The sequence below is a fragment of the Megalobrama amblycephala genome, linkage group LG7 (genome assembly GCF_018812025.1).
Source record: "Megalobrama amblycephala isolate DHTTF-2021 linkage group LG7, ASM1881202v1, whole genome shotgun sequence".
NCBI lineage: Eukaryota > Metazoa > Chordata > Actinopteri > Cypriniformes > Xenocyprididae > Megalobrama > Megalobrama amblycephala.
In genome coordinates, this window is record NC_063050.1 from 22,329,176 (window position 1) to 22,342,803 (window position 13,628).

The 13,628-nt window shown below is 37.6% G+C and overlaps 1 protein-coding gene across 1 annotated transcript; it reads right to left on the reverse strand.

The window, feature by feature from the left end:
• Positions 1-369: 369 nt before the first annotated feature.
• Positions 370-13,147, reverse strand: adra1d (adrenoceptor alpha 1D). The gene is made up of 2 exons (XM_048196612.1): positions 11,877-13,147; positions 370-1,820 (listed from the first exon to the last, which is right to left on the reverse strand). The coding sequence occupies exons 1-2, from the start codon at positions 12,802-12,804 to the stop codon at positions 1,267-1,269; spliced, it is 1,482 nt and encodes a 493-aa protein (XP_048052569.1). The 5' UTR covers positions 12,805-13,147; the 3' UTR covers positions 370-1,266.
• Positions 13,148-13,628: the final 481 nt, after the last annotated feature.

Consider the following 13,628-nt stretch of genomic DNA (forward strand, 5'->3'; position numbering starts at 1 on the left):
GAAATCAAGGCGTTATCAAGCTACGCCTTTGTTTTGAATAAGCGACCTCTAGAGGTGAAAACTACATAGTGTGCCTTTAATAGTCTGCCTGAGAAGATCTGATTTGAAAAAAACATAGCCCTAGAGAAGGTGTGGAACCTTAAATATTAATTCATATTAATTAATTTTTTCTCTCTCTCTCTCTGATGTAAATCTAGAGTATCAGTATGATTTTAATTTAATCTCATTGCTGTGAAAGAATAGCATTATTAAAGAGATCCAATTTGTGATTTTTCTTTATGGGCATTGTCGTTTGAACAAAACTTTCATTATTTCATTATTCATTATTCATTATTCTCAGGATTCATTAAATACACAAGATCAACTGCATGCTCTTTTCATATTTATTATGTTTTGTAGTTGACACCGAAAGACGTCATCACATCAGCATTACAAAGAAACCCAAAGCTTTTATCAGCAACACAAAAAAATTGAGTTGTAGTCCATGAATTATGATTTTTTTTTTTTTTAATGTTGGTCCTTTTAGAGATGACTGAAAATCTCATGGTTGAAATAAGAGTAGCATGAATAGCACACAGTATTCAACTACCCTCTGAAAAACTGAAAACATCTGCACAAAATCCATTTCAATTATAAATTGTGCCTCACATTTAATGGTATGTACCTCTAAATCAATTTCGAGTCATTTAAAAGTGAATTCCACAGTAATCTGCGAATCACAGTGAATCATTATGTCAATAGAAATCAGTATCATGGATTCAACAGTCTCTTGAATACATCACAGTTAAATATGTTTTCCATTCACACTCAATGGACAACGGGTCAAAGTCATTGTAACAATCGCTCATTGTAAATACAGTTCAAACCATTGCTGGTCATCAGAGAGTTTGAAACATCTGACTATTTCTCAAAGGCCACATGGACAACACAGTATACAGATACCCAGCAGCTATGAGTCTTTTCATTCTGGTCCAGTGCAGATAAGTTTGTTTTTTCATAATATTTCCATTCAGTGTACTTTTCCCACTTTTAAAGAAATATTTTTAAATTATCCATGTGAAAATACATTAATCTCCTTTAACACACAATGTCCTTTTTCCCTCAGATTTGCTTCTCAACTGTGTTGAAGCCAGTACTTTAAGACATAACAAGAATAGTACTAGTCTTTGAGGAAATATGATAGATTTTTAAAAAAAATCTAACAATTCCTAAGAGCTGGCAGTGGGTCAGAGCTCTGAGAAAACAAACAGTAAACTCTGTCTTTGTTTATATGTCTGTTTCCTTCAGGCCGTAGCACTCTGTGAGGTCGTAGATCTGGTAGCTGCTCTGATCGGCGCAGTCGTTATAGATCCCCATGGAGACCGTGTCAATCTCTGTCCGGGCCAGAGCAGACGTGCTACTCTTCCCCGTCCCGTTCTTGATCTTATTGGAAAGGTTGTTCATTTTCTCCTTCAGCTGGAAGGAGGACTTCTGTAAAGGGGGGAAGAAGCTCCAGCCCTTCAGACTAAGAGGCCGGCTTTTGCTCTGGCAGGAATATATAGAGTTACCGCACTGCTCGTGAAAGGGGAATCCAGAGCAGTAGTCTCTGTGCGGGTCCCTCCGGTGTCCCCGCATGGCCGTTCTCCAGCGCTGATCGTAGAACCGGCGCAGGATGCGGCGCCGCCGCTGACACTGACAGCGCAGCAGACGGGTGAAGGCGCGCTGGAATTCCTTGCTCGAGCAGGGGTAAATTACGGGGTTAATGCAACTGTTGAAGTAGCCCAGCCAGAAGATTACTTTGAACACCATTTTAGAAGGCTTCAGAGCTGGGAAGAAAGAGCCTGAGGATGCAAAAAAAGAGAGAGAGGTGGAGAAATATTTAGTTGTCGGCTCAAGAGAGATTATTTACATGGGAAATAACGCTGTGCCTCAAGTAAACTTAGCCTGAAGCTACCATTCTCCTCCCACGCGCTGAAAAGTTCAAATCCGCGAGTTCAATGTTTTAAACCATGTGTGCCTAATTATACCCAGCAGACAGATTATATACTTTGCACATTGTTTTTTCCTTCAGCTCACTGAAGAAATCTAATGCATTTTAAACAGTACATGACATGTCTTCCAACAGTCTTTTTGAAACTATTTTTTTTTTTTTTACTGTCTGCAGGAGACACAAAGTGGGAGCAATGCCAATATGTCATTCCCAAAATCTCCTCCAAACCAAACAAGCACTATTACCTTTGATAGACCGGCCACAGAAGCCCATTAGTCATCACAATCAACTGCCGTTTGCAGCACATTTTACTGCAGTAATTTGACATATTTCTTAGCGAGATATGTTTAACGAAACAAATGCAAGGCAAGACTTGATTTTATCCATTGGGAATTGATTTGAACGTGAAAAGTAGGTGGACCAAACATAGGTTTGATAAAACATTGCCTAAATAGCTATTCGCCTACTGCTTAATGTTACCCAACGTGACGTCAGTGGAAATAGAAAGTAGTTTCAGGGGAGGCAAGTTGTTGCATTTTGATTAAAGATTACAATGACAAATATTTTTCTTTGGAGTAACATGCACCAAAGTATCGTTCACAATAAGACCAGAATCATGCAATAAAGAGGTACTAGTTCACCCCAAAATGAACTTGCTTTTAAAAATAAAAATCCTTTATTGGCATTGATATTTCCAGGATGAAACTTTAAAATCCATAAAACCTTTCCAATGCACAAAAGGTTTTTTATAGTGGAAAAGGGTTCTTTAGATTATTAAAATGTTCTTTACATTAAGAAAATAAAGTTTTTTTTAAAGAAACTGTTCACTAAAAGGAACCCAAAATGGAACCTTTCTTCTTCCTTTTTTTTGTTTTGTTTTGTTTTGTTGTTGAATTTTTCAAAAGTTTTTGTCCATACAATGGAAATCACGTCCAATGCTGTCTCACGACCAATTTCGTACGTATTTTACGAGGTGGCTAATTTGTACGAATTTATATGACCTCACTTGTACGAATTCATACGATTTGTCTAAACCCCAGTGACGTGTAGGTTTAGGGGTGGGGTAAAGGGTAGGTCATTCATATGAATTCATATGAAATTTGGCAACTTGTAAAAATGTACGAATTCATACAACCTCACTCATACGAATTAGCCACCTCATAAAATACGTACGAACTGCCTTGAGATCGGGTTGCCATATCAATCTAACATAACATTGGCCCAGTTTTAACTTCCATTGTATGGCCAAAAACACAACTGTATTCTTTTCCACAGATGAAAAAGGTTCTTCATGTAGATTTGGATCAACATGAAAGGTGACTTAATGATGACATTATTGGGTGAACTATCCCTTTAAGAAAGCAAATAGGCTCAATTTTATTTCATACTAACTTTAAATGCCAAATCATTGTTTTAGTTGCAGCAGGCATGCACAAACTGAAAATACAGAGCATACAATTTGGGCTTGATGGATTTGGGCTTGGATGGAATCTGTCTACATTGTGTCTGTCTTCACATTCTCTCCTCACACAGATACACATCTAAACTACCTGCAGATTTCCGTTCCTTCTACTTCCGACAAACACCACATATGTTGCCAATACCTCCTCCCTGCCTTGCTCTTTCCCCACAGGGAGTGAGAGGAAGCTAGCTTTGCATTATCTTGCACATAAAACAGTTGTCATCGCCCATGCCATGCTTTTCAGTGTTATGAGAGGTCAGAGTCCCTCCCTGTCAGTAAAAATAGCACCAGAGGGAATAGTAAGGACGGACTGGGAGTAGTGCGGTCTTTTTGAAACATTTTTTGATGAACAAAGAGATATGCTGCTCTCCCTCTTGTGTAATTTGGACTTTGAGATGAAAGCTTTCCCTGGAAAGCTCCTTTTTGGTAATTGTTGTGATTATGAGATACACCAGGCAGGATGTTTGGTAGCTACTGAGAGAAAACTTCCTTTTTTGCCAGAGCATCATGTACAATATAGCAACCCTATTTTGGTGCAATCTGGAACCATTCTGCGTATTTCCACTGCATAAAAATGGATCTTCTGACTTTTTTCAGATCTGCTGTTCTGATTTTAGGGGGGCATCTGATGAATTCTGCTAAAAGAATTTAGAAAAGCAAGCCACACTCAAGTAGACGCTTATGGTAGCTAATAAGCCAAAATATTTAATATATGAATAAACGAAGGGGCAGGGGATGTGATTTCTGAATTATGGATGCAGATGGCCTAATTATAAGTTAAGGAAATGAGTTCAGTTGGTACTTTGTCAGCAAATATCCAATGTGGTATTAGATTGGCATGCATGTTCTTTACACTCTTAAAAAGAAAGGTTCCAAACTGGGTTTTCACAGAGATGCCATATACAGGTACTGGTCATATAATTAGAATATCATCAAAAAGTTGATTTATTTCACTAATTCCATTCAAAAAGTGAAACTTGTATATTATATTCATTCATTAAACACAGACTGATATATTTCAAATGTTTATTTCTTCTAATTTTGATGATTATAACTGACAACTAAGGAAAATCCCAAAATTTAGTATCTAAAAAAATTTGAATATTGTGAAAAAGTTCAATATTGAAGACACCTGGTGCCACACTCTAATCAGCTAATTAACTCAAAACACCTGCAAAGGCCTTTAAATGGTCTCTCAGTCTAGTTCTGTAGGCTACACAATCATGGGGAAGACTGCTGACTTGACAGTTGTCCAAAAGACGACCATTGACACCTTGCACAAGGAGGGCAAGACACAAAAGGTCATTGCAAAAGAGGCTGGCTGTTCACAGAGCTCTGTGTCCAAGCACATTAATAGAGAGGCTAAGGGAAGGAAAAGATGCACCCTGGAGAGGATTGTGAAACAAAACCCATTCAAAAATGTGGGGGAGATTCACAAAGAGTGGACTGCAGCTGGAGTCAGTGCTTCAAGAACCACTACGCACAGATGTATGCAAGACATGGGTTTCAGCTGTCGCATTCCTTGTGCCAAGCCACTCTTGAACAACAGACAGCGTCAGAAGCATCTCACCTGGGCTAAAGACAAAAAAGACTGGACTGCTGCTGAGTGGTCCAAAGTTATGTTCTCTGATGAAAGTAAATTTTGGATCAGGGTCCCAGAGTCTGGAGGAAAAGAGGAGAGGCACACAATCCACGTTGCTTGAGGTCCAGTGTAAAGTTTCCACAGTCAGTGATGGTTTGGGGTGCCATGTCATCTGCTGGTGTTGGTCCACTGTGTTTTCTGAGGTCCAAGGTCAACGCAGCCGTATGCCAGGACGTTTTAGAGCACTTCATGCTTCCTGCTGCTGACCAACTTTATGGAGATGCAGATTTCATTTTCCAACAGGACTTGGCACCTGCACACAGTGCCAAAGCTACCAGTACCTGGTTTAAGGACCATTGTATCCCTGTTCTTAATTGGCCAGCAAACTCGCCTGATCTTAACCCCATAGAAAATCTATGGGGTATTGTGAAGAGGAAGATGCAACAATGCAGAAGAGCTGAAGGCCACTATCAGAGCAACCTGGGCTCTCATAACACCTGAGCAGTGCCACACTGATCGACTCCATGCCACGCCGCGTTGCTTCAGTAATTCAGGCAAAAGGAGCCCCAACTAAGTATTGAGTGCTGTACATGCTCATACTTTTCATGTTCATACTTTTCAGTTGGCCAAGATTTCTAAAAATCCTTTCTTTGTACTGGTCTTAAGTAATATTCTAATTTCTAAAGAAATTCTAATATTCTAATTCTAAAAGAAATAAACATTTGAAATATATCAGTCTCTGTGTAATGAATGAATATAATATACAAGTTTCACTTTTTGAATGGAATTAGTGAAATAAATCAACTTTTTGATGATATTCTAATTATATGACCAGCACCTGTAGAAGAACCTCAAAGTAACCTTTCAGTGAACAGTTCTTGAAATAACTTTTTGTTCTTAGTGTGAAGAACATTTTAATAAGGATGCATCAGTCAGAGAGGCAATTCATTTAAAGCTGTAAGAATGTGTTCTTGCGGTCTTTCCTTTCTAGCATTGCATTTGCCTGGCAAGAGCCACTTGAGCTATAGGAGTGTTTTGGCAGGTAGCCACATGTTATAGCTGTCTCATCTCATACTGATCATTTGAAGAACCATTTTCACATGGTCTGTGGCTATTGGCTACATGTGTAAGTTCCTGTCAAGCTGCATTCTGTGTCAATTTGATGTAAACGAATTAGAGGCTGACAAAACAGCTTGGGTCAAAAAGGAGAAAGGATCATTTTGACAGACAGGCAGCATTTTTCACGGAAATGATTCAGACTTACCAACTCAAATTTTGCTGCTCAGGTTTAAAATCAGAGAAATATTTCTTAAAGTGCGATCACAATAGTCTAAAAAGATGGTATTTAGCGAAACTTGATGGCAAAATACAAAAATTAAAGTCATGGTGAAATTCATAATGTTGCATAATCTTATATTGCCATAAAATTAATTGCAAATGTATCACATACATACATAAATAACCTGTAAAAATGGCTCATTCTATACTTTGGACTTGTTGCACTTTGGATTATTCATGTACACATACTCTTAAATTGCTATAATGCAATGACAATGTTTACAATTATTAAAGGTGCCCAAGAATGCTTTTCACAAGATGTAATATAAGTCTAAGGTGTCTCCTGAATGTGTCTGTGAAGTTTCAGCTCAAAATACCCCATAGATTTTTTTTAATTAATTTTTTAACTGCCTATTTTGGGGCATCATTAACAATGCACTGATTTACACTCGGCGCCGCCCCCTTAAATTGCGTGCTCCCTGCCACATGAGCTGTCGACTATATTACAGTGCATTTACAAAGTTCACACAGCTAATATAACCCTCAAATGGATCTTTACAAGATGTTCGTCATGCATGCTGTATGCATGCTTCAAATTATGTGAGTAAAGTATTTATTTGGAGGTTAAAGTTTTATTCTGAGTGAATTTGAGGCTGTCCTCCATGGCTAATGGCTAATGCTACACTGTTGGAGAGATTTATAAAGAATGAAGTTGTGTTTATGAATTATACAGACTGCAAGTGTTTAAAAAATGAAAATAGCGACGGCTCTTGTCTCCGTGAATACAGTAAGAAACTATGGTAACTTTAACCACATTTAACAGTACATTAGCAACATGCTAACGAAACATTTAGAAAGACAATTTACAAATATCAGTAAAAATATCATGCTATCATGGATTATGTCAGTTATTATTGCTCCATCTGCCATTTTTTGCTGTTGTTCTTGCTTACCTAGTCTGATGATTCGGCTGTGTGCAGCTCCAGACGGTAACTGGCTGCCCTTGTGTAATCCCTTTCATAATGTTGGGAACATGGGCTGGCATTATGCAAATATTGGGGCGTACACTCCGACTGTTACATAACAGTCGGTGTTATGTTGAGATTCGCCTGTTCTTCGGAGGTCGTTTAAACAAATTAGATTTATATAAGAAGGAGGAAACAGTGGGGTTTGAGACTCACTGTATGTCTTTTCCATGTACTGAACTCTTGTTATTTAACTATGCCAAGATAAATTCAATTTTGGAATCTAGGGCACCTTTAAATATTGAAATCAATAAACATTTCAATGCAGTTAATTGTCATGAAAATATGTACCTATGTAATTTCATGAAAGTAGTTGGTAGTTTTTTTTAGGACAGTAGGAACTCTCCTAAAGAAATGGTCTAAAGAGAAGGTATTTAGGAAACTTCATGGCTAAATAACCAAAAAAATTAAAATAATAATTATAAAATCATGGTGAAATTCATAATGTTGCATAATCTTACGTTGCCAATTCACTGCAAATATTCAATATACTCACTACTCTCTCTCTCTCTCTCTTTCACACACACACACACACACACACACACACACACACACACACACACACACACACACACACACACACACAAATAAATAAATAAATAAATAAATAAATACATAAATAAATAAATAAATAATGTGTTGCATTAGCTTTATAAGGTCAATTTACAATTAAAATCAATAAACCTGGCAATGCATTTAACAGTCACCAAATATTTACCTATGTAATGTTGTATTTTATTTAATTTTTTTAAGAAGAGCAGAAACATCTGGTTCTGTTTGTCACCAGAAGTAAGACTTTCACTGTCCAGCACAAACATATGCCATAAGGAAACAATTCCCCTGATCCATCACAGCAATAACAGTGTGGACATGTTGTTGCCAAAAATATGACCATCATTATGAGGGTGGACTTGTCATCTTAAAAACTTGCACCAAAAAAAGTACAATTATATAAGAGAAGCAGAGGGGAGTTGTACCACCAAGAAGGGGTTTATTAACAGACTTGTTATTTATTCTACTTAATGCACAGCTACTCACAAAAATAGATGGACATGGAATGGAATGGATGGACATGGAATTTGGAATGGAAACATTGATTTAAGCTGAATTTATTTCCTAATCTTACTTGTATATTACCTTAAAAGTTCCAACAAGAAAAAAAAAAGTCCATTACAATGTACAAAACAATTGGTCTAGGAACAATACGAACAATATCACAGAAGCCCATTTCAGAGAGGCTAGCAATAGCAATCTAGCTTTGAAAGCATGAGATCCCATCCTCCTTCAGAGCATCTACAAAGCCATGCCTCCTTCAAAACGCATGAACGCACAGCACAGTCTGCAAAGCGTCACGAGACGAGAGACGGCGTTAATTTTCATCATGTCTCAAAGCACAACATTACGATAATAATGAATGTAAACAACTTAAACAACAATGTAAACAACAGAACTCTTACTTGTACCACCTGACTGCTGCAGATTAATTTCGGCATTGATAGTGTTGACATAGAAACTCATAAATCCGAGTCTGAGGACGTGAACAGGTCTGGCTAGAATGTCACAGGATGCCATCTCATAAGTATGGTTATGACATGGCGTGAATGCAGCATAAGCTCTTGTTTTGGTTCAGAAGGAACTGTAAAAAGCGGCTGCTGTTTGTTTTTGGCACTCGGTGACTGTCTACAACTCTGCATAGCCATGAAATGCGCTGATGACGTGTGATGTCTGCGTGAGCAGGGAGGTATGGAAATATATATGTTGACAGGCAGGTAGGACATCGTATCAGTTTCAACCAGTTTCAACCAGTATAACAAAAAGTGTTTATAAAAATTTCCTACCCTACCTTTAATACTGAAGTGCTGTGAGGTTATTTTCACCAAGTGAGATGCCAGATGACATCAGTTGCACTTGTATGAAACAAGACAAAATGAGTCTGCAGTGAGAGACATGAAAGTAATGCTGGTTACAGTTACCCGGATGAGTGGACTGGTATACAGTGGGATATTAGGAAATATCATTCCAAGCATTTCAAAGAGCCATGCAAATAAATCAAAATAACACTTTTTAATAATTATTTTGAATTACCAGAATATAGAATAATATAAAATAGAATATAGAATTAAATAAATGAATATTCTCCCAGATTTCCACATTCTTTCACAATGAAGCAAGCTCTAACGTCATTCAACCCTTCATTTCTAACGCAGCGACTCTCCAGTGTACGTGTGGATCTAAGCCATGTCATATCCCTCTTCTGTCCTGGTGGCTGGCCGTTTCTGAGGCTTTGGAAAACGAAAGCACCCTCTTTAACTCAACTCGTTAATAGCTGTGATTAAGGCAGTGGAGCGTTGGGCAAGAAGAGGTTAGGGACCTGACTGAAACTGCCTCCTTCATTTTCTCTAGCTGAACAAAGTCAGGCCCCCCTTCCCAAACCAGAAAAAAAAAAAAAAAAAAAAAAATAGTTGATCCCAGAATTTCACCAGTACCACATGCAAATCTTGCCAGGAGATGTTATCAACCACTGCTGCCCTATTTTCCCCAACAGTGACTGTGAGTGGAATACCAGCAGGGACTGTCAAAAACCGCACTTTTGGAATACCCTGGAGATGGATGGGATGGTGGGTTTGGGGGGAAGCCAATACATTGTGGGGAATGTACAATGCCAGCCATGTTTTTAAAATCTTTTCAATCTAGCCTATATTTTAATTATTTCAATAAATTACTAATAATAGTTAATATCATAATTTGTTTAGATACTTAAGACATACCCATTTCATGTCAGCAACATCAACATTCTTTTAATATAATGGGAGACTGTTTTTTTCTTTTTCTAGCACACTTTCTGGCCTCTGTGACATATTCTTAGGTAATGGTTGCGTGACTGGAACACTGAATTTAATGTTTTTCCTTCAGTCTTCCAAAGGTGGACTTTGATTGATCAAACTTATAACAATGAATCATCTCTGTATTATGAAAATGCCTAGCATCTTTTTTTTCTATGAAGGACTCAGGTATAGCTATCAACCCTGTGATGCAAAGAACTTAACTTAATCATTGCACAATTTGACTGATTGCATGCATGATTCAAGAGAAAACAAAGCACATTTTTATGAACTTTTCATGCCATTGCCTTTATAAAAAGAGGACAATTGTGCATTAATCCCTCTCAGACCTCAGCCTTTCACTTTTGCATTCATTATTCTTGCTTTGTTTTGACAACATATAGGTCAGTGTGTGCACTGTTGTTATGTGCAGCTACATTATGGTCACACATAAAGGCAACATTCAATGTATAATTAATCAAACAATAGCTCTTTCTAGGCATCTTGTGGCATAATGAAGAGAGCTCATTGTTAACAGTAGAAATGCCTTATTTATCCCAATTGATGTATATTTCAAAGATTTCTTATCTATCTATCTATCTATCTATCTATCTATCTATCTATCTATCTATCTATCTATCTATCTATCTATCTATCTATCTATCTATCTATCTATCCAACACTCCCACAGAACATAATGTTCTTCAAAACAAAGACCGATGTACATACAAAAGATCTAAAGCACATCAAGTGTAGCAAATCAATCAAACAAACACAATCTCTCCTCTAAAGGTTGAGCTGCTTTCAAATTCTGATCAAAACCCCATGCCATGTGCAAACATTCACCATCTAATTTAATCGTATTAACTGTGAATATAATAGAAAAAGTGATGCGTGGCACTGCTTTCGTCAGTGAGAAAAGCTTAAGTAATGATGACATTCAGATAACAGCTCTTGTGCTTTATATCAGACTACGCATTTCGCACATTTTTGTTTTTCCTAGCCACGGAGTAACACAGTATCGCAACAAAGGCGTATTTTACACGCATTTCAAGGCATAAAACATATACTTTACCATAACATAAATAAAATTATCAAATCACATATAGCAGCCTACATTGTCATTTGTTTACCTGACAGATGCAGAAAATTATTTGCTAAAGTGCATTTTGTTTCAAAGTTACAAACGAACTAAAATAGACAACGAACGATATAGTTAACAAATAAACAGTGGATTCTCTAATAAACTTTATTTTATTTGAATGTTTGTAGAACCAATCCTGTTAAATTAATTGCCTCATGGTAAAAACATAACTAAAAAAGTAGCCTATATTTAAAACACATATTTTCCCAACAGAATCAAATATTTTTGTAAGAACATCACAAGGAATTTTCAGAATATAGCCTATATTTTAAAACTCCTATATCTTGTGATTTTATTTAACTGTCCATTAGCAATACAATCAAAAATAATGTTAGAATTGTATTTTATCCAATAGGATCTTATTGGTTTAATAGAGGACTTTTGTTTAATTCCATTATGATTAATGGGAAATTTTATTCGAAATTTGTACACAAATAATGCTGAATAACATGACTACACTGTCATAATAATTTCTGTCATTTTTACTTGGTGCAATGAAATGATTTTACTTTTAAGGAACTGTAAACAACAAGTTACTTTTCATTTTTGCTCTAGTATAAACGATGAAAAAGCGTACCCAAAACTCATACGTACCCAAAGGCAAAACGAAGAAAAACGGTAGCCAACAAAGAATGAACATGCCCACGACGATGGCGAGGGTTTTAGCAGCTTTCTTCTCCCTGGAGAACTTCATGAGTCTCACGGACAGCGAACTTCTGAACGGGTGGTTTTTTGTTTTCGAGTTCGTGCTCGAATCCTCCGGTATGCTCCTGCAATGTATCCTCAGCACCACTTCCACTGATTTATCTCTCTCCCGTTTCACTCCCGCTTCCAAACTTTTTGTAGTCCTGCGGGCCACGATGTATACTCTAATGTACATGACTAAAATCACCATGAGCGGGAGGTAGAAGGAGAATAAGGAGGAGAACAGAGCATAACCCGGTTCCTCCGTGATGCTGCAGATGCTTTCATCAATAGGTGGAGGTTCTTTCCATCCCAAAAGCGGTCCGATAGAAATAACCATTGAAGAAACCCAGACCACCACGAGTATGACACCTGCTTTCCGTTCAGTCATGATAGTGGGGTATTTCAGACAGTGTTTCACCCCGATGTACCTGTCTATGGATATAATGCACAAACTTAAAATAGACGCCGTGCAACAGAGCACATCCACCGCTGCCCAGATGTTGCAGAAGACCCGACCGAACACCCAGCATCCCAACACCTCCAGAGACGCGGAGAACGGCAGGACAATGATACTCAGCAGAAGGTCCGCTATGGCCAGGTTCACAATAAAGAAGTTGGTGACCGTCTGCAAATGTTTGTTGCAAAGGACCGAGAGAATAACCAAAATGTTCCCCACGATCGCCACCAAAATGAAAATGGCCAGAAAGATTCCCACACCGATGACTTGAGAGTCGAGGGTGATGCCCTCACAGGTGGTGGTGTTGCTGCTGATGTTGGAGAGAAAGTCCGAGGGGAATTCATCATTGCTCTCGTTCAGCAGTTTAGAAAATGTCATTTTGAAACTCCATAAAGACGACTTTTACTGGTTTGGTCCGATGGTGTTGGCTGGTCGGTTCATGGTGAGTTTCATCTTCATCATCACTGTTGGAGGTTGTCTTCAGATACAGATTTTTCAATTGGATCCGTTACTTTGTGAGCCTATTTATAAAATGCTGCCTGTTAAACATCTCGTTACACCTACACTTTTGTGTGATGGCATAACAAGAAATAACATTTGAACTATTTTAAACTATTTTTGAGGTAGACGAAAAAAACTAACAAGCTCCTAAGTCTATAAAATCTATATGCAGGTCATATGGAGAGGCTTCTTCTGGTGGCATCCTCAGCGACCACTCCAAACTGGATTACAGAGGCTCAATGTGGACCCCAGTGCTCCAGGTCTCCTCCTCCAGCTCTGAGAACTTGGTGACGCGTCGCACATTTGCTGCAGTTCTTCATATGACCACTAGAGGGATCTGTATTATTGTTGCACAGAGAAGGACTGCTTGCATTTTGCAATATATAATGGATCAGTAGAATATCATTCAGCAACAGCAATGGGAGGTAAACAATCACGTGTCATGTCAAATTTATTTGTATAGCATTTTTATATATATATATATATATATATATATATATTTTTTTTTTTTAATCATAAATTACATAAATTCATCCCTATGTAAAAAATAAATAAATAAATTACTGAATTAAATATTGAATATGTAAGACTGTTTAAATGGTTAGCATGCTCTTTCAGTTGCTCTTTCAATTTAGTCCTTAACTTTTTATAGTCCTTGAAGACCCCCCAAAAAAGACTGATATGCAGGCAGTAGTAAGTAA